A 20,474-nucleotide genomic window follows, 5' to 3' on the forward strand; every position below is an offset into this window, starting at 1 on the left:
GCCCCACCGCATTCCTCCCCGGCTGCCCCGCACCGCGCCGGCGGCTCCCAGAGCAGGCTCTCAGCCAGTGGGAATCCCGCCTCTCCTCCCCTCCCTGGCCTGCTGCTGCTCTCATTTAATCCCTCCTTTGGTTGGGTTCATAGCAGCTGTTCTGATTTCCCTGTGCTTCTCCCATCCTGCCAAGCACAGTTCCCTTGCTCAGCAGATAACTTCCTGGTGGTTTTGGTATTTTGCAGGGGATGCGAGGGGCAGACAAACACCCCAAATGTTCCTGGGAAAACGGGTAAAAGACGAGGGCGACCTCCAAAGCGGAAAAAACTACTGGAAGAAAATTTGCTGAGGTACGGAAAGGTTGTTCCCGCAATAGGCGTAAAATTCATCTCTCCCAGGGGGAAGTATAATGTACTTCTGGGGTTCCCCCAATAAGTATGTATATACCGTGCAACCATAATTTCAATGTATCTCTGAAGTGAAGCAAGCTCAAGCTTGGTGAATGCTTTGATCGCTTTCCAAAGAAAATTCTTACAGAGCTGGAAGCCAAGTTTGGAGGAACAGTGGGTATCACTCTTCCAGCCACCTCGCTTTGGGTCCAGTTCCTCCATGCAGTGCTAGGGCATATGCTCCTGATAAGAATGCTTTCACTGTGTAGCGCTTGTAGCAAAAAGTCCTGGCTACTTCTGTCAGTATAGCTTTTGGGATACTTCCTGTAAGAATTTAAATACCGTCCTTGCCAAACTCCAGCCTGCACCCTCTACTCCTTAAATTTTATGAAGCTATAATAAATATGTGTGAAAATATACGTTGAATGTATGTTCTGCATGGTGGTTTATTTCATGGTTTTGCTGTTCATTTAATCATCACTGTGTCCCACATTCTCCTCAGAAGCTGTTGCATTTTGGTGCTGTGAAGTAATGTATTTATTGTATCATTCCTTTCTTTTTTGGTAGGGAGAAGGCAGAAGAGAACTTGCTAATCCGAGAGACTCAGATAAGAAATGGTAAAGAGATTTTGTGGGGTCAGGGTTGATATGATCAGCTAACACAGCTTTTAAATTATCAAAGCCTAGAGAGATGCTTTTCTCAGGAAAGGGAGAGTCTTTCTGCCAGTGGGCCACTGTTTGGAAGGAGGGATTGGCATTACAGGCTGCCTTTCAGCTGGGAGCCTGGGCACCTGTGGGCTTCCTATCTTATCGTGGATTAGTTTGGGGTGAAGAAACCTAACCTATTAGGTTACACTAGGCCCGGGGCTCACCTACCCACTAAAGTTGATGGAAACGGGCTGTGAATGGCCCTTGTTCCTCTGGGGGTTGAGTTGAACACAAGCCCCTGTTTGTAATTGGCCTGTTTTTTCAAACTTGGAAGAGAGTGGGGTCAGTCATGCCAAGATAGGGAAGGAAGAGCCTTTTTGATTCTCCTTGCATCTCATTCCCGGTGGCCATTAGGTTGCGGAGCTTGGCAAATCATGTCTTGCGGACAAGGGTTAACAAGGCAAGCAGAAAAAGCAAGTTGGCAACATAACTTGAAAGTGAGTTTGAGGTAGCTGGGACTCATCTGTTGTAGTGTGGATCCCTTGGCTTTCACAAAACCCAGGGGCTCAGCCTGCTTGTTTCCCCACAATAAAAGACAAGGGTGGCAATGTCTCGCTCATGCCTCCTTCCCTTTGCCTTCAGATTTCCTGGTGGCAGAGCTGGAGCTGGGCAGCAGATCAGGAGCTGGGTAACAGAGATGAAGCTAGGTGGCCAAGCTGAAGGGGATTTTATCAGAGCATTGCCTTCCAGCAAATTGTATCTCTTCAGCTGTGGAACAATCTTTTGGTGGCACAAAGCAGTGCCTTACTCCTGGCTGCTGTTGGAACAAGTCACCTGTAGGCAAGTGGGATGGGAAGGGGAAACAAGGGTGCAGGCTCTAGGGACAGCATGCAGGTAAACTCCCCACTGCAGGTGGGCAGGGAATGGCTTCACATAGCCAGGGCAGGAAAAAACAGCACGTGGTTGGTCCTTCACCATTTTAGTTACCAGCCCCAAGTGCATTAACCTCAGCTGAAGCCAAGAGTGGGTTAAGGTGTTCTGTGACCTGGATCCTGCACACACTCACCTGGTGCCACTACCACAGCGTGGAGGTTTCCAACAGAGGGCAGGTGGCTGGAGGGGCTGCAGATTTCCAGTCTTCCTGGGCCAACCTGATAGCTTGTCCTCTGGAGCCACTGGCAGCTGAGATCCACAAAGGGCCCAGGGCCAGGTTTAGAGAGAAAGCGTCTCTGTTTTTTCTTCTTTGTATTTTTGATAGTTAATTTGCTTAAAAATGCAGAAAGAAGCTGCATGACACCTGTCAGTGGGGGTGGAGGTCACTGTTTTCTTTCCAGTAGCCAGTGGTTTGCTCTAGAAAAGTCTAGAGGGAGTGGGAACTCCTCAGCCCAATGCGGTTTGAACCAACGTCTTCCCCCTCCCCAATAAACGGACCACAACATATTTTGCTTAGAGAGTGTCCCAAGGCAAAAGACTGCAAGTTGCAATCCATGAGGCTTCTCTGCTCTGTGTAAACATTTGCAGAGCAGGAACCACATTCCCCCTCTCCAGGTGGGTGTTCCAACCACCACGCAAGAGACTCCTTCCTTCATGATTAACATTCAAATGTTTCACACAAGGCAGAACAGCTCAGGGTGTCTTGGTAGTTGGGACATGCTTAAGAGCAGTGGGTGATCTGCTTCAGATCCCACTCTGGATCAAGCAGCGATGGGATATGAACGTTTGGAACTTCCCCTTCATCTGGCAGCCTGATGAAGTCCATCCTTCACTTCCTTTTCTGTTCTTTCAAGTGCCTGCAAACAAAATGTTTCATTTGGGGAGAAAGGGAGATTTTATTCACCACAGAAAAGGGTTGCAGTGCTAAAAAAAAAAAGCTTATTTCAAATAACATTATTTTTTAATGTTTTTATTCTGCTGCCAGATTAAATCAGACATTTGCACTACCCTATGTCCTGCTCTGGCTGACAGCCTCCATTACAAGAAAAAGAATTAAATCCTTTTCTCTGGTCTGCCATAACTGGAATGGAGGCTCTCTACAGGGATGTCACACTACCCCTGTGTTGTAAAGTGCCACCATTATTTCTTCATCTGTGTGCTTCCTTTGTGTCTTGGCATCGTTTTCAGCATCCGTAGGGGAGGCAGCAGTACTTTTGGTGAATGGGGAGAGCTTTGGGTCTACAGCAAGGACTATGTTTCCTGTAACAGTGGCCACTGCCAGTATCTTTTGCTCTTCCTGAGCCCTGAGGAGAGGAGAAGGGATAAAGAAAAGTTGTTAGTCATAACTGCTGTGGAGATAACATCCTTTCATGTTGTTGAAGGGTCCCGAGGGCCTGGCCGTGGGACATGGTGGCTGCTGTGTCAGACGGAAGAGGAGTGGAGGCAGGTCACAGAGAGCTTCAGAGAGAGGACTTCCCTCAGAGAGCGGCAGCTCTACAAACTCTTGAGTGAAGACTTCCTGCCAGAGATCTGCAACATGATTGCACAAAAGGTGAGGAGACATGACATCCTGTTTACCTCTCTTTGACTGCTTCTAAGAGCATGGACGTTTGCTGATTGAAGGAGAACTAAATCCCAGCAGCCTGTCACCCCATCCTGCTGCCTACTACCTCCAGCCTGCAAGTGTCGTGGATGCGGGGGCTGTTGGGCTTGTGTGTGGGGAGAAAGGCTCTCCCCCATGGAGTGGCAGGGCTAGAGTCAATACTTAGGGTTCTCGTTCATGATTGCACAACAGAGGAGGTAGGATGGCTGAAGGGGTTACCGTCTTCAGCCCTGTTCTGTGTCCCTTTTCTGCTAGCAGGGAATCTCTGTCTGCTTTTGAACTGCTGTGATTTACAGCCTAGCTTTCCTATTCAAACTGCCTGTGATTCCACTTTTACTGCTGTTTCTCAGCTGGCTCTGCTCAATGGGCAGCGGCTGCTTTAGCTGTCCTAGCTATGTCTGCTTGAGCTGGTATGTCAGAGCCCTGAAACTCCGATGGGTATGGTCCGTCAGCTGAACGTGTTCAGGTGGGACAGACTTGGAGCGTGATCCTTCGGCTAGATGGCTTTGTAAAACAGGCTCTGCGGTCCGCGCCATGTTCCTGGACTGAGTTTGGTTTGCTGCCCTTGCAAAGCTAACAGGGATTTCATGGTCGCTTCTAGCTCCCAGAGTTTCTCCTGCCAGTGTCACCAATGTGCCCTAATTTCCTCCACTCTCTTTTTCCTTCCCTCAATTCTCAACCCTGTTTCAGGAGAAGCGTCTGCAGCGGACAGAGTTTTCTCCCAGGTGGATGTCTGACCATCAGCCCATCAAACCAATCAAGCAGGAGGTGAGGGGGGGTGCAAGGGGGAGGACGACGGAGGGAGGCCAGAGCAGATGCCTCCTGGGGGAAAAAATAAACCACCGCAGCATCGCTATTCAGTGGGAAGGAGTCGCTTGAAAGTGCTTGTGCTGAAAGAGAGATGGGTGGTAATGCCTGTCAAAGGCGGGCTGACACTTTGGGTTTCTATGGCAAGCAGGGAGGTGCTGCCCTCTGGATCGCAGAGGTAACCGGCCTCGCCACAGACTCCGCTGCAGCTGCAGATGGAAATCTGCACTCAGCCTGGGGAATTCCACTTCAATGAAAGTGCTGGCACATTCGAGGCAGTTCAAAGAAAAGTTGAAGAAGGATGAGAGGGCTAGAAGAACCGGCTTACAAAGGGAAATGACAGAAATTCAGCCAAGGGGAAAACATGAGGCTGCAAACACACGAGGGTGTATATAGTGCAGAGGGAGAGAAGAATGACTGATGCGGTACGGCACTGAGCTAGGAGGGGGTCAGCTGGAAATGGAAGTGACAATTTAGGCTGCTTAAAGAAACGCTTATCAAACTGCAGCCTCGTCAGCTGAAATGGCTCTTTCTGTGCCTCTTCACCCTCATCTCCTCTCCACCCCATCAGCGTCACGGCGCTGCCGCTTGCGGGTCTGTGCAGTGAACCAGACCCAGGAAAATGGCTGGAGTTAAATATAACCTTTTTCTTTGGTCGGGGTTATTTTTAACGTAGATCAGCTTTCCGATCCAGTTCACCACGCAGCCCCCAACAGTCACGCTGGCATAGCCAGGGGCATGGTACAGTGGAGACGGGGTGTCTTTGAACTGGCAACTGCTGCCCAAAGCAATTGGTCAGGCAACGCAGGATTAGCTCTGGAGGAAAAAATTGGCTTGATTCTATCAGGCCGTGGCATGCTCTCTTGCTGTAGATGGAATGAAAATGTAGTTACCTGGTGTTTTGTCAAACCCTGGGAAATTAAACTGCAGGGAATATTCCACGTGAGCCAGGGATTCTCACAAAACAAAGGAGAAAGTATAGTTCCCCACAGTAAGTGTAATTACTTTGAACGGATAAATAAAAGGAAGGAAGAACCTCTCATCCTGCTGCAGATAAAAGCCTGCCGAGAGCAAAATAAGACCCCGGCGATGGTCAGTTTGGGGCCAGAGCTGCTCTGTGCAAAGCCCACTGTGCAGGAAGGGCAGGGACACGTGTTTGTTCACAGGCAGCAGAAATCCCAGAGGAGGAGGGGAGTGGGAAACACATGGAGCCTGAATGATGCTAATCAGTACCGCAGGTGCTCCAGGTCTGCAGCAGCAGAGGGCTGTTAATTGTTGCCTGTGGGCCAGTGAAACACTTCCAGCGAGCAGGGGGGCCCTCCCGGCACCCGCTGCGTGGGGAGCGAGGGTGGCAACGCTCGCACCGGCTCCCCAGCAGGATGTGGCAGTCAGCCCTGCCACGGGGGAGCTGGGGAAGGTGCCAGCATGTCTGATGGCTTCTTTGCCAAGTGAGGGGTGGGCAGCGGGCGAATCTCGAGGAGAAAAACCTCAGCCCAGCGCAGGGGTGACCTCTTCTTCCCAACTCCGTGAGCTGGATGCTGCTTGGGTCCAAGACGTAACTGCTCCGTGGGCTCCTAATCCTGCGGGGGATTTCTCAACAGGTGGTTCAGATTAGCTCCTCATTAAAGAGCCGCCTGAGCAGCACCCTCATTAGGGCAGCACTGTGGAAGCTGGAGCAGGGGAGGTTTGGAGGATGAGGGGCCAGGGTGAGTGGCTGGAGGGGCCTGGGGCACCCCCGCCTCCTGGCCTTCTGCCCCTGAACTCTGTTACTCGCTGTCTGGGCAGCAAAGCAAAGGGCAGAAGTTTGGCCCTTTCGGGGTCCTGGGGCGCGGGCGGCGATGTTGTGTCCTGGAGTGCTCTCTGGCGGAGGGAACGAGGTGGTGATACTTCGGTCACAGATGCGAGGGGTGGTTTTTATCCTCCAAGTGGGGAAGAAGCTGGAGAAGCATCCCTTTGCCACCTCTTTGGTCAGTAAGGAAGTTTCATTTGTGTTGGGTTCTTGGTTTTACCATTCCAGTAGGTGTCTGCCTGTATCACATCTAATAGGAGTTTACTTGTTTGTGTTTGCTTATTTTTTTAACCCTGAGATGAGCACACTCATCCACAATGGACTTAAGTGGGACACCAGGCAGTAGGTCCCCCTGAAAACCAGGCTAGTCCCGTGTCTGAACTGTCTCAAAGAGCCCATGCCAGCATTGCTGCTGCCCTGCAAGCACTGCAGGGAGCAAGTGCAGCTGTGGGCACCTGCTACAGTCCTTGGTGCCCACTACACAGTGTTTGTGGTTTCTGCATTTCCCTTTTCTTCTTTTCCTAGATCTGCTAGGATGACATCCTCTGCTCTGCTTAAAATTGTCCTGTTGTTTTGTTGATGCCATATTTGTGGTGGGTTGATCTGGAATGTGCTAGGGGTTCTGTGTTGTGCCGCTACAGTATAGGGTGCTGAATGCTCTGCAGGCTTGGAGAGGTCCTGGTGTGAGCACTGCAGCTTTGGTATTGTGCTCATGTTTCCACAGGATATGGATTGTGGAAGCTGTGTGAATCTAGGGAAAGGGAAGGTCAGATCTATGTACCAGCAGTTGAAGAAATTAGTGTGGCACGCCAGACTGGCTCAGATCTTCTGGCTGAGGAATCTAAAGGCTGATGGTCACATCCTCAAAATGATATCTGGGTGTACCAACTTCTGGTGGCTGGTTCCTGCTCACTTCTTTCTCTTCTAATTGCTGCAGAACCTGACTGGTTTGGTTCCTACTGCAGTTTAAATATTGATAATAAAGTTAGGGGGAAACTGTTTGACAGTGGTCAGGATCTGGCCTGAAAGGCAGTAGTTGGCAGTGCATGAGTAGAAAACAGGAGGGTAGAGTGGCTGAGAAAGGAATATGAAAAGACTCAAAACTGGAAATGTAGAACCCAGTTCTGTAGATTCTTGCTCTTGTACTTGGCATAGCAGTTTCAGCCCTGGGCGTCCTGGTATTTGGATATTGATCAGCCATGGGAAAGGTCTGAGAGAGACAACTGGAATAATTAGGGAGCTGGAAGAACTGCTGTTTAAGGAAACATTTAACCTAATTACAGAAACATGCGAGATTCGTGTAAGTGTCTGGGGAAGCCCATAAAGGCTGGAATGTGGCTGAAGAAGAGAATTTATGCTTGCCCAGAAGAGCGTAACTAGGAATAATTAGAGGGAATGAGGGGATGAGAAATTAACTTTAAACTGAGTGTGAGGAGAAGCTGGCTAACCTAAAGGCATGTGGACTCGCAGAATGGTTTCCTCAGGAAGGCAATAGAAAAGTAGTAATATTTGGCAAATATCTGAGAAGGAAAAGAAGATGGGCAGAGTTCCCTTGTGGTGTGGGCTTCACCTAAAAAGATCATCACAGAATAGATGTTTTTGTGGTCTAGTCTGTCCCTAGATGCAGGAATTGATCTTAATGTCATCAAGAGTCCCATCACTCTCTCTTCAGCACTTCTCTGTGGCTGTTGGTGGTTGAGGCATAATTCACTTAATATTTTGTTGCTGCTGGAGATGGGGAGATAATACACAATACTCGTCCACAGAGAGCTGCAGAGGGAGATTGTAGGGCAATGCTGCGTAGGGGAAGGGGGGGTAGAGCAGGAGTGAACGTACAGTGAAACCAGACAATATTTCTAGATATTTATCAAAACCCCCCAAGGTTCCACTTGCAGGCAATGAAACAAGGACGAAATAGTAATCATGGTGCTGGATTTTTTTTCTGGGGACTAGTAATCGGCCTGGACAAGCTGATGGTCTGAGCAACAGCCAAAGGACCCCAGATGATTGCTAATCCTCAGGAAATGCTTTCTGCCTAAGTGATGCTTGCCAGTTATTCCCTGAAAATAAAGTTGAAGAAAACTATGAACATTGTTCTTTTCTAGTTGATATCCCCTGCTGATAAGGCACACGTGTCTTGATTTTGCAGAAGCCAAAGAGATGGGGGTGGCTGGTGGATGACCAATTCATTCGTCTTATAATTAAATTAATCTAATAAAGGTTGTTCCACACTGACATATATATACCTTGCACTGTATTAGAGAAATAGGAGCAGGCAATCTCTGATCTGGGAAGCCTGCAGTCTAAGCAGGATCAAACAGAGCCTTGCAGCCTGCTGGCAGTGGTGGGGTGAGGAAGTGAAGCAATAAAGAGCCAGGCATCCTTCAGTGAGAAAACTGGTTGGGGGACTCAGAATAAATGAGAGCTAGTTCAGGGGAGATTAGCACACAGATATATGGCAGGCCTTATTTTGAACAGAAAAGGAAAACCCTACAAATGGTACCTCAGTTAATGCAGGGCTGTACCGGTCTCTTTTCCTGTCTTAAGTACTCAGTGTTTTATAGCAGAGCCAGGTTCAGCAAAAAATCACGCTTGCAAGGCAGGGCTCTGCTAGCTGGAAAGGGTAGAGGTGTTGTGTGGGGGTGTCAGCAGCCTGAATCCGTTGCCCAGGAGGGAAATACACGCGGTGCATCCCCGGCGGAGTGGCAGCTTGTCTAACCCATCGCTTCTCCTTCCTTTGTCCCCGTCTCAGTAGGATTTCATTGCTTGACAAATAACTTTACATGTTGCTTTTCATCCAAGAATTCATATGTACAAATCTTTTTTTTTTCCTCCTTTCCCCCTCCCCCAGCCATTCATTGTAGGTGTGCTTTAAAATTTGCTCAAAGTAAACCTGCCTCTGCTCAGGCTTCAATAAGCCGATGCATTACAGTTTTTGGTGCACTGTTTTGTCACAGGTAAACCCCAACATGCTGAGTTCAATGGAGAAGCAGAGGCGCAGAGAGGAGGAAGAGGAGCGTCAAATCCTTATAGCAGTGCAGAAGAGGGAGCAGGAACAGCTACTAAAGGAGGAGAGGAAGAGAGAGATGGAGGAGAAGGTCAAAGCAGTGGAAGGTACATGAGGCCAGTGTGAAGCAGGGGTGGAAGCTTTCAAAGCCAAGATTGAGATCTTGAATTAAGTTCTGCCATTTTCATTCCTCCCCTGCTAGACCTGCTAACAGGAATATCTCTTCTTGCATTTAACTCTGATAAATTGGTCTGACTGTAGCTTCTTTTTCTTTGTCTGTCTCCCTCAGTGTGGGTGGCTCTTCTCTAATGCACCCTTCAGTTGTGTTTTCTTCCTCAAATCACACTTTTCTGCCTTGCCTCAGCTGTACCTTTTTTTCCTGCTACTCAGGTTGTTCTTCAGTTCTCTTCTGTCTACTCTCTTGCCTCCTCATGGATTTCCCTGTGTGCAGGATTAGCTGGCTTTGCTCTTGCTAAAGAGCATTTGGTCATTTTGGCCCAATGCACGGTGAAAGAAGGCTTCCCTTTGAGGAGAAAGGGAAGGGGACAGCATCGAAGTAGCATGAGTAGTATTTTTGTATTGCTATTAGCCTTACCAATTGGAGAACTAAAGATGAGGACACCAGGCTAAACAGAACACCAGAGGTAGCATCTTCATGTGTTGGCCTTGGTTATTTTGTGGTTTTGAACTAAATGCTGAATTAAGCTGTTCTGCAAGAAACAGCCAGGTTGTGTTTAATATGTCAGATCGAGGCACAGACTGGCAGGTGTTCAGCCAGTACATTTAGGCACTGATATCTAAGAGCAGGCTCATTTCTGAACACCTTCTCTCTGCCAGCCTTCCTTGTGGGAATTCCCTTATCTGCTGCTTTTGCCACAGTGGCTGGCTTGGCCGTTGCACTTCCAGGGAGAGGCTGAAAATCTTCAGGAAACTGGTGGTGGCGTGTGGCACCATCAGTACTGTGAACCCTTAGCTGGATAAAGGATCAGAAAAGGAAAAAAGATTTAAGTTCATGAAAACCTTGTAAACTTTCAAAGATTAAACAGTCTGCTACCAGATGTTTGGTAGCAGACCAGATGTTATCTAAGAATAGTTTCTTTTACCTGCTTAACTTTCTAACCTTTAGAAAATCCAATTACTTGCTTGGCCTTCATATATTCCTGGTTAACAGTTCTAGCTAATCTGGTGTTTTAAACTGAGAATCATCCAGCTTCTATATCTGCAATAGATAGCTCCTTCATCTTGGTAAATTGCATATTCTCTGTGCTTTAATTCTCCATCTGTAGAGACAAAATTAATCTTGGAAGTTCCAGAAGACTTGGGAAGATAAATGTACCTGTAATAAGGTCTTGGTTTGGTATAAGCCATATCCTTTTCTGGGTAAATGCAATCACTACATCATCTGGTGCAAAGGCACCAGAGCCACTAGAAGAAACTCTTGTGGGACTGGGCAGTAAACTGTTTAAAGACAATTTAGCATACAGTTGTGTTTTTCTTGGCAGAGATGCTTTTACTTTGGTTTGTGCAGTTTCTTTTAGTTTAAATTAAACTTGTCCCTAGTCAATTCAGCCTAGGTCAGGAGAAGTCTCATTTTAATCTGGTGCAAAAGCTATTTGGAAAGGTTTTTTAAATGGCTGATTTGTTCAGTTAAATCATTGCAGTATTTTTCATCCCTAGAAACGGCAGCTATCCAGGTAAAACTTTGGCTTCTTAACCATCTTTCCTTATTGCCAAGCACACCCTCCATTAGCATTTAATTTTGTGACAGTTCTTTTGGTGGACAGAAAGTGATTTGAAAATTAAGTCATTTGTTTTGCTTGGTTCAGACTTGTTAAAACTGGACATTTGTAGGAGAGATTTTTATGCTAACAAAGATCTTGTTGAATTTTAGAGTCTGTTTGGGATTTAACGTTAATTCTGTAACATCTTATGTAGAAGGGTGATATGAAACATGAGATACCTGCCCTCTGATGAACTTCATCACCACTTCACCTGCTTTTCAGTTTTGGACTGTATGTCTGTTTTTAGACCATGGTCCTGTTACCAGTCTGGGATTTCACTTCCCCCTTCTCCAACACGTGCCCCAGGTAGCGGAGCCTCCTGCTGAGCCCATCTGTGCTTTCCTGAATTTGTGAGTTAAAGCAGCTTTCTAGATTTCTACCATAACAGCAGTTTAGAGTTTCCCAGTTCTCTTCCCAGATGCTGCTCTAACATTATCTCTCACACATATGACTTTCTAGCTGTTTGAGCTGTTTTTATAGCTGTTTCTAGGTCATTGATTAGATTTTGAAAGCTGCTGGATAGGACACAGCCAGGCTGACAGCACAACAATGAGCTCTGGCTCATTGGATCTTTAACTTGCTGTATTAGTTACTTGCTGAAGTTGAGGGACTTGCCATTAATCCTGACTGAGCTTCAGTCCAGTATCAGGGCTCCGTGATTCTTGTCAGTTTATGAGGTCAGATCCTTGGCAGGCCTTGATGGATCTCCAAAATCTACATCACCTTACCTCTTGACTACTGTTACCATGAGATTTTCCTTTTGCTGCCTGAATCCTAGCCTTATGTTTTTCTCAGCTTTCTCACTTAGGCATCCATTACAGTGTCATCGAAGTGATGCTAATTTTAGGAAAGAAGCATGAAATACTGAACTGTGCTTGTACAGATGCAGATCATCTCTGTTAACTGCAATTGGATGTGAATTTCTCATCATTAAGTGTTATAATGGACGCTGTTAGATTCTGTAGAACATCTTAGATGCAAGTCCAGTCCTCCCAACTTCAGGACTATATTTCTAATGGGGAATCTGGAATTTATTTTATCAATCTTTGACATACCTGTCCATAGACCTCCTTGGAAATACCCACCTTGTAGCTAAACCTAGTTTTCTTGTGCCTTTAACCCCCATCCCTGTTTTGGTTTTGACTGACAGAGTAAGACAGTAAATTAATGCTCTTCCACCAGAGCTAGTGCTTCTTGAGCCTTTGGCAATTTCCAAAGATGGAACCTCTGCTAGAGGGTATTAGCCATGTCTCCCCCATATATCTTTCTCTCAGAGTGTTCCCTAACGTGGCCTGTTTTCTGGGGTCTTACTCCTATGACATCTTTCTTTGAACATGACTTTAACAGGAGTTCCTACAGAAAGTTGGTAGAACTGCAGGTGTTTAGCAAGTCAAATGAATTCAGATTTCCTATAAGAGAAAGGAAATGAGGTTCATAAGAGCCCATAAACTTTCTGTTATGAAGCAATCTGTTAGCCAGCTGTCTGGTTGCAAACCACAAGTTATATTACCAGAGTGGCTTCTTCCTGTCTCTCACTTCTTAAACCAAAGTTGTCCCAGTGGCCCTCCTGTGTGGCAGCTTGCTCACTCTGGCTGATGGCTCTGAAGGCCTACCTGAGCAGTATTGCCAAAGCTAGCTGTGGTGGTGGTGGAGGATATTACTGACCTCAATGACCTCTTGCCACCCAGCTGGTAGAACTTCACCCTTCCCTCAGCACTGCTCTTCATCCACTTAAGTGCAAAACCAACTGCCTTGAGTTCACGTGACTGAGGTGAATCATCTGAAAGATGGTAACTTAATAAGCCAGATCTTTCCACAGTGATGATCTGTGCTAGGTCTGTGTGTTGAACTTCTCTCTTTGTACCACGCCATGGTCAGGAATTTGTCTGGAAGCTCCCTAGGGAAGCATCCATACCATAGTAATGGTTCAAAAAAAAAAAAAAAAATCTACAAAATGATTGTAAAGTCAAGGGGAAAATGAAGAGGTGTGCTCCTGTGAACAGTGCTCCTGTGCTGTTGCTGCTTTTGCTGAAAGAACAAGAATGCTTCACTGGAGTTCTTGAGAGCTGCAGGATCTGCCTCCATTTTCCCTGCAGGATGTTGTTGACAAGGAGCACTGACTGGTTTTTCACATCTCCCCTCTCACCTTTGCAGAACGGGCTAGGAGGAGGAAGCTTCGTGAAGAGCGGGCCTGGCTGCTGGCACAGGGGAAGGAGCTCCCTCCTGAGCTCTCCCACTTGGATCCCAGTTCCCCTTCCAGGGAAGAGCGAAGGACCAAGGATCTGTGAGTATGCAGCATGCCAGTGCATTGAAGTAGTGAGTATGGAAGGAGAGGAGTGTGATCATTCATGGGAATGAGAAGTGTGGTTGGAGAACAGCAAGGAGTAAGCTGAGAAACATCTGGATTTGGTCCATGCTAGAGGAGAGTTTGTGTTGAGGCCCATTTGTCAGTATTACGGCACTCTGTGTGGAGTGGATGGGAAGAAGAAGTATGAAAGCATGTCTTATATGTCCTCAGTCTGCATATTCACTATTGTGCTTGCCTTACAGCTTTGAACTGGACGATGAGTTCACAGCCATGTACAAAGGTTAGTCCTGCCCCAGCTTTCCCCTTCATGCAACTTGCTCAAAGTGAAATACTCCCCTGGTTGTGTCTGCGTGTGTGTAACTGTTCACCATTCTCTTGCTGCTGCTAGTTCTAGATGTGGTAAAGGCTCATAAGGACTCTTGGCCCTTCTTGGAGCCCGTTGATGAATCGTACGCTCCCAACTACTACCAGATCATTAAGGTATGGAACTGGTCCAGCAAGCTTGACTGTTGCAGTTTGTGTGGGATGCAGTTTTTTGGAAGTGTTTAGAAGTTTTGTGAGCTGTGTTACCCTCACAGTCAAACTGCATGACCCCAGTAGTCCCTTGTAGTCTTACAAGATAAAGAAACCAAAGATGAGAGGCTGCCTCTCAGGAGAGACCTCCCTATCCCCTCTCTGTGAAGAAGCTAGATGCAACTTTGTAAGCCCCACTACACTTGCTGTAACTGAAGGGAGGTTTTGTTGCATTTTAGGCTCCCATGGACATCTCTAGCATGGAGAAGAAATTGAATGGAGGTCAGTACTGCACCAAGGAAGAATTTGTGGGTGATATGAAGACCATGTTCAGGAACTGTCTTAAGTACAATGGTGAAGGCAGCGGTAAGAGCAGTAAGATACTAAGTTTGCCTATTTGCAATGATCAGTCAAAGCAAGTGGTGATCTCTTTCTACTCACCAGTACTTGATTTGTGCTTATTCTATTTCAGGCTATTTGTGGGAGGCCAGGCACTCAGGAGTAGGAGCTCCTGAGCCATAAGACCTGGGGTTTTAGTGGGGTTTTTAGCACAATTTCTTGGTGCTGAATTGAGGCAGGGCATACTAAAGGACTCGCATGTTGGTAGATATTGAAGGCAGAACATACAAAGAGAAGAAAGTCTGTTTCTTCCTGAGCTCGTTTCTTTGTGTGCTTGCTTGTGCCTGTGTGCCCTTTTTTCTCAGAGTATCTAATACAGACTTTGAGAAGCATTGGAGTCCAATTAGCTTGGCAGTATTAGTTGAGTACCACAGAAAAGTAAGGAATGAATTAGGCTTGTAGTCCTTTAGATGGGAAATGTAGTTTTTAGGTTCCTTGGCTATTGAATGAACAATGTGAATCTCCAAAGACAAACCCTGGGTTTAATTACCATGCCAATTAAAATTCTACATGTTACTTAGGTAAGAAATTGGGTCCCATATGCTGGATCATCAGTACAGACTGTGTCTCACCTGCACCACCTTGAAAGGAAAAATAGAGTTATACCTGGCTTGTTGCTGTGGGCCCCAAGTAAAAGTGTTCCTGCACTACCACAGGCAGAGCTCTGTTTCCAAAGGAACTTCAGGTTTAGTTTAATGGAAACAACCAGAAAGTCATCTGCTTCAAGCCCTTGTCGTTAACACCTCTCACGTGTCTTTTCCTTCCTATACACTCCAATGAAAAGGGTGAGCCACTCTGAGCAGAACTGTCCTGTGGAAATGGCACAATGGGGACACTGGTGTTGGCAATAGCTTTTGTGTCAGGGTCAGCAAGTGTTTTAAAAACTGTACATGGCTAAATATGTTTGCTGTATGCTACAAGACAGAGGAAAATCAGCAGAGATTTGAGTGAGTCCAAGAAAAGCCTCTGAATGTAATCAAATGGCATTGCTGGAAGTTCACATCTCTTCTCTCAGCACTCTGCTGGCTAACTGCAGGTCACGCATCCCTGCAAGCAGAGATGGTGTTTCTCATAATGTAATTCTTGGCACTATGCTGGAACACTTAGTTAATGCTGACTCTGCAGGCTGTGCCGCTAATGGTACTTTGTCATGCCTGTGTGTGCCTGTCCTCTGGTGAGGTTACTGGGTTACTGAACAAATCTGATGCTGTGTTGCTTACCCAGTTTAAAAACTTAAACCAAAGTTGACTAGTTAGAAACAAAAGCCTTCTTCAAAGAAACTTTGTGGGGGGGGAGGTGATTCACTTGATGGAGTAAGTCTGGTGTTGCTTAATCGTTTCCCTCTATAAGGCTCTGTCCCTGATGTTGTTGGGTTTTTTTTCACTGCAGAATATACCAAGATGGCTTACAACTTAGAGAGGTGTTTCCACCGAGCAATGATGAAGCACTTCCCTGGGGAAGATGGAGACACAGATGAAGAGTTTTGGATCAGAGAAGACGGGAGACGAGAGAAGAGGAGCCGGCGGAGTGGCCGCTCCAGCACAGGCAGTGTTTGGACTCGGTCGCGAGACCCGGATGGAGGCAAGAGGCAGCAGCGCCTGGAAAATGGAGGAAAACCTCCACCGTTTCGAGCTACTTCCAGGGCTCCTGCTTCTTCCTCCTCGTCTTCTTCCTCCTCCTTCTCCTCATCCTCTGTAGAGGATCCAAGTGGCAATCCAATGCAGCCTCCTCGAGAAGTGGGCCCTTCCAACGGGCGAGGTTTCCCTCGCTCTCTGCAGTACAGCAGCATGCCCAGCCCTGGGCCACATCCCGGCCAGATGGTAAGGACCAATTTCTGATGTTCTGCACCCATCAGGCCTGTGGAGGGAGGTAAAGGGGAACGAAGCTCTCTATTGTGAAATCCTACTGCAGTGCAAGAACCTTTTCCCACAAGTTAAGGCTCAAGGCTACAGTTTCTACAAGGGAAACTTTTCAGCCCTTAAATTTGGGATGCTTTTAATCTTTGCCACACTAGCTGGAAACAGTCTCTGAACATTTCCCATGTCCCTGTGTGAGCTTGCGCTAGCCCTGGCTCCTCCAGTTCTCTTCTCTCCTTGGAGAGGTTCTCCATTGTGCATGGAAAGCTGTCACATTTCCACTCTAAGCTCCAGTTTATGATGCTGGACAAGCCTGTCTTTTTTTGTCTCAGTTGTTTACAGGTGCCTGGTAACTTTGTGCCATCTGTGTACTACTGCGTTTTGTGCTTTGAGTATTTCTGAAAGCAGTAAATGAAGTCAAACACAAGGCCACCCTGGACTGCAGCAGTGACCTCTCTTTAGCCCAACATTTCTTTTTTGAATGCCACCTGTTCTGCCTCCCCTCTGGGCTGTTCCTCACCGATCCTTCACTGCCTTTTCCATTTTAATCAGTGATGTCTTGTGGTGTGGTGTCAGCTGCTCCTCTGAGATCCAGTTTATCCCTCACCCTTTTAGATAGAAATCGAACAACATTTTTAAAGTGATTCTTATGATGCAAACAGGGGAAGGCTGTAAGAGAGCTGGAGGCAACAAGTATTCTGAAGGAAACTGAGCACATTGCCCATCATCCTGCTTGCACAGTCTTGTTGCCTGCTCCTCTCCTTGGAGCAAACCACTGCCCCCCCTCCAGTGTTCTTGCTCGCTCCCCGGTAGTTGGGTGGCAAGTTGAGTGTATTGCAACCCTGAGCACAGGGACATGTGGTTGAGGTGTCAGGAAGTGGCTTTCGCAGGGGAGCTGTGTCTGTAGGAAAGAAACTACAGGTTTTTCATGGTACCTCCAAAAAGCCCACCTGCTCATCTGTGTAGTTCCACCAGCCTCAGCTTCTCCTCACCTGTAGCATCTCTGCCACTTTTCTGTGCCTCACAAATTTATTTCCCCCTCCTGTCCCTCAGAGACCTGCTGTGCCGGGAACATTTGGTCCTCTGCGTGGATCAGATCCCACGAAACTGTACGGCTCGCCACGAGTGCCTGAGCCCCATCCCGGAGACCCAGTCCAGCAGCACCAGCACTTTGCCATGCAGGTAAGAAATGCCAAGGGATCCAGCGCCCTGGGACCTGCAGGTCTTCTCTGGTCCTCATGGTGAGACAGCTGTCACCGAGACTCAAAAAAAAATTCCCCTCCCCCCCAGCCGGCCATGGGACTGAGCGAGCACCGCGGGCACAGGCTGGCCACCCCAGAGAAGCAGGCGTGTGCAGGACCAACACACGTCACCGGCCTCGGCCCCCGGCCAGGTGCCCTGCAGCTGGGGCGTGTGAGTGGCCCCCCACCCGATGCCATCTATCCGCCAGCCCAATTCCAGCAGGGCTTCCTTCCCCCGAGGCACAACGGGCCTCCTGTGAGGCCACCAGAGGGCTCGGAAGTGCCCCCAGGACACATGTACCGGCCCTACAAGTACCTGAACCGTGCTCACCCAGCCCTGTGGAATGGCAGCCACGGTCCTGCCAGCCAGGGTGCCGTGGGGCTAGAGGAGAAGGTGCCCATAGGGCCAGGGCCCTCGCTCCAGCCCCGTGCCCTGGGTCATATGATGGACCCCCGGGCCATGAGGCCACCACTGCCTCCTAGCCAGTGGACCGAGCAATCAAATTTCCTACCTCACGGGGTGCCTCCCTCAGGATACATCAGACCGTCCGGGAAAGCCACCAGCCAGAGGATGCCGCAGTCACCGGCCACTCTATTTGGGGGACCACCTCAGGTTCAAAGAGGGTGCCAGGGCGGGGACTCCATGATGGACAGCCCCGAAATGATCGCCATGCAGCAGTTGTCCTCCCGTGTGTGCCCGCCGGGTGTGCCTTATCACCCTCGCCAGCCGCCTCCCCCGCACCTCCCCGGACCCTTTCCCCAACTGGCTCACGCCGCCTCTGCCCCTGGCATGCAGCCCCCAAAACCCGTCGTGGGGAATGGCAGCTCACAGGACCCCACCGGTCAGACCCTGGACACGGAGAGCAACCAAGGTAACCCCTCAAGCACCCAGTGGCAGCATTTGACCTTCCTTGCCTGCATCCGTTGCCTACATTCTCCTGCCCACCTCCCCTTTGCTCACTGCCAGGCATCCTTCCCAGCACTTCCCATGCCAGGGCAGACCCTCTGCCCACCAGTGTGCGCTTACGAGGAGGGTGAGGGAACACCCCTAGGCCAGCTTTGTTGCTCTTGGGCTTGAAACTCGTAGGGTCTCAACTGCCTCGCAGATGCACAAAACCAATGGATGCAAATGTGGCTTTATTTGGATTTGCGCCCGTGGAGTAGTGGAAAATATGTTCTGACTTTCAGGCTTACCAGAGTCAATTTTAAACAGTGGCTGAGGTTCAGCAACATGATTCTTGATTAAATAGTTGTGGGACACACATTTTTCATATGTGTCTTTTTAATCTAAACTTGAATCTGTGTTCTGCTCCAGCCATCACTCAGATTTTTCTAAACTTGTTTTGTTTCACTGTAGCCTGCCAGAGGTCCCCTCTGTCCCAGCTATAACCTGCAAGTTGTCAGTTTGCCACGGGGTGAAATGCAAAGCACAGGCTGTGATGCTTCTAGGGCTCGCTTGGACTTAATATAAAAGTAGGATCTGTAGAGAATTAGGTAAGGAATGGAGACGTTATGTGAATAAATGGTTTACATATACTCCGAGTATATGTCAATATGGCTTCTCTTCTGAAATGCACATGTGCATTGTGAGCTCTCCACATCTCAAAATCTTCACACAACAGGACAGCCCAAAAGGCCCCGAGCATCCATGTCAGTTCAGGTGGGATGGCAGCATGCTGTGTGTGCCATCACAAGTTTCTTTCTAGGTGAATTTCATTCATTCTAGCTGATAAACTAGAGATCAAAAAAGCTCTTTAAAAATAAAACAAACCTAAAGTGGAGATCAAAAAAACCCAGAGATCAAAAAAAATTTTTTTTTTCTTCAGTAATTTTAGCTGGTAAACTAGAGATCAAAACCCTTGCATCTTTTATCGATCCCTCGTGTGCCTTTCACTAAGAGGAAACTCATTCCTTGTGTGGCATTACTTAAAAGTTATCATCATTTAACTGTGCTGGATATAGAACAGAGACTGGGGGAGGACACTGAGTGATTGCAGGGCAAAGAAACTGTTCAAATCACTGTTGGTTAAAATATGGCTGCAGTTGGCCTCCACAGTATCTCTGTGTGGTAGCGCTTCTGCCCAAGCTATGGGTATGTGAGGTTCGTGGACTAGAAGGGACAACACAGGCTGAAATCAAGCTGTTGTTACCCCAGCTTCTTAGCTTGCTCTCCTGTGGACCCCACTGTGGTATTTCCCAACTCTGCCTCTCCATTAGGCAGCCTCTGGACACCCTCACGTCAGACCAAACCCACGTGTGCAATGTTACTCTGGTAGAGTTGCAGCTTACTGGTGGTTTGCGAACTACAACAGGCCTGTATCTTAAGGATCCAGTCTATATGTGCCTTTCCACAAGAGGTGTAACTTCAGAAGGAGTTTTTAAAAGAGCACTTTTAGAAGCAGGAGCTACTAAAGACCACTTAACTATGCAAAACTGGACTTCAGAATTGCTAAAGGTCTCAAAAGGAAAGACTGTATGATGGGTGTGGGAGATAGGCTGCAGCCCCACAGAAGAGCAGTTGTCTTGGTGCCATGCTCTGACAGTCCTGTAGAGAAGTTTGAGTAGAGGGCAGGACATTGTAGGCTTGGGAGTCCTTATGATAGAAGGACCTCAATGGCTTTAGAAAGTCACTCCTTTTTCTCTTCCATTTGCACAAAAGTGGGATGCTTTCTCTATCCAGATATTAGGAACTTGTCAGGCAGAGCTGCCCAGCATCTTTGGGTCAGCAGCAGGAGAGGATGTTGAGAGACTACTTTGGTAGACCTGGTTAAGCTGGTAGGAAATACACTTTGAGACGTGTGCTTTGGGTGAGCACACGTGCATGTGCTGGGCAGGGAGGGCAAATTTCCGAAATGAGACAAACACGCGACTTTTTCCCCTTTCTCTTTCCAGTGGAGCCACCAGCAGGCGTGGACGAGAAGGCTCAATGCATAGTCATTCCTGACGGGGCCTATGCCAAAATCCTACCTCACACCAAGCCCCCGCTGCCCATGGAATGCACCAGGCGCGCCTTGCCCCCAGATGGAGAGGAAGACGGCTCTGGTGGGAAGGGCGACCTGAAGGCAGGGCAGGGCAAGGGCACGTGGCCAGCAGAGAGCAGCTATGCTGGTGGCCTGGGCTGCATGAGGGAACTGGTGCCTGCCTCCGAGAGAGGGATTCCCGTGCCTGAGAATGGAGCGGCGGGCGAGGGGCCGGCGGCTGGTGCTGAGG

At 48.1% G+C, this 20,474-nt stretch overlaps 1 protein-coding gene across 1 annotated transcript in view; it reads left to right on the forward strand.

Annotated features, from left to right (window-relative positions):
* Positions 1-236: 236 nt before the first annotated feature.
* The window catches only part of CECR2 (cat eye syndrome chromosome region, candidate 2), a gene marked incomplete at its 5' end in the record, with an annotated part of 23,010 nt that continues 2,772 nt past the window's right edge, over positions 237-20,474 (forward strand). Inside the window, 13 exons of the mRNA XM_008945233.1 lie at positions 237-341; positions 948-997; positions 3,343-3,512; positions 4,254-4,331; positions 9,117-9,273; positions 13,102-13,231; positions 13,498-13,535; positions 13,644-13,735; positions 14,008-14,134; positions 15,557-15,987; positions 17,077-17,205; positions 17,314-18,136; positions 20,157-20,461. Of these exons, the coding sequence (XP_008943481.1) occupies positions 237-341; positions 948-997; positions 3,343-3,512; positions 4,254-4,331; positions 9,117-9,273; positions 13,102-13,231; positions 13,498-13,535; positions 13,644-13,735; positions 14,008-14,134; positions 15,557-15,987; positions 17,077-17,205; positions 17,314-18,136; positions 20,157-20,461 (2,635 nt within the window). The remainder of the gene's footprint in view (positions 342-947; positions 998-3,342; positions 3,513-4,253; positions 4,332-9,116; positions 9,274-13,101; positions 13,232-13,497; positions 13,536-13,643; positions 13,736-14,007; positions 14,135-15,556; positions 15,988-17,076; positions 17,206-17,313; positions 18,137-20,156; positions 20,462-20,474) is intronic.

This window comes from Merops nubicus, unplaced genomic scaffold (genome assembly GCF_000691845.1).
Source record: "Merops nubicus isolate BGI_N331 unplaced genomic scaffold, ASM69184v1 scaffold19568, whole genome shotgun sequence".
Taxonomy (NCBI): domain Eukaryota; kingdom Metazoa; phylum Chordata; class Aves; order Coraciiformes; family Meropidae; genus Merops; species Merops nubicus.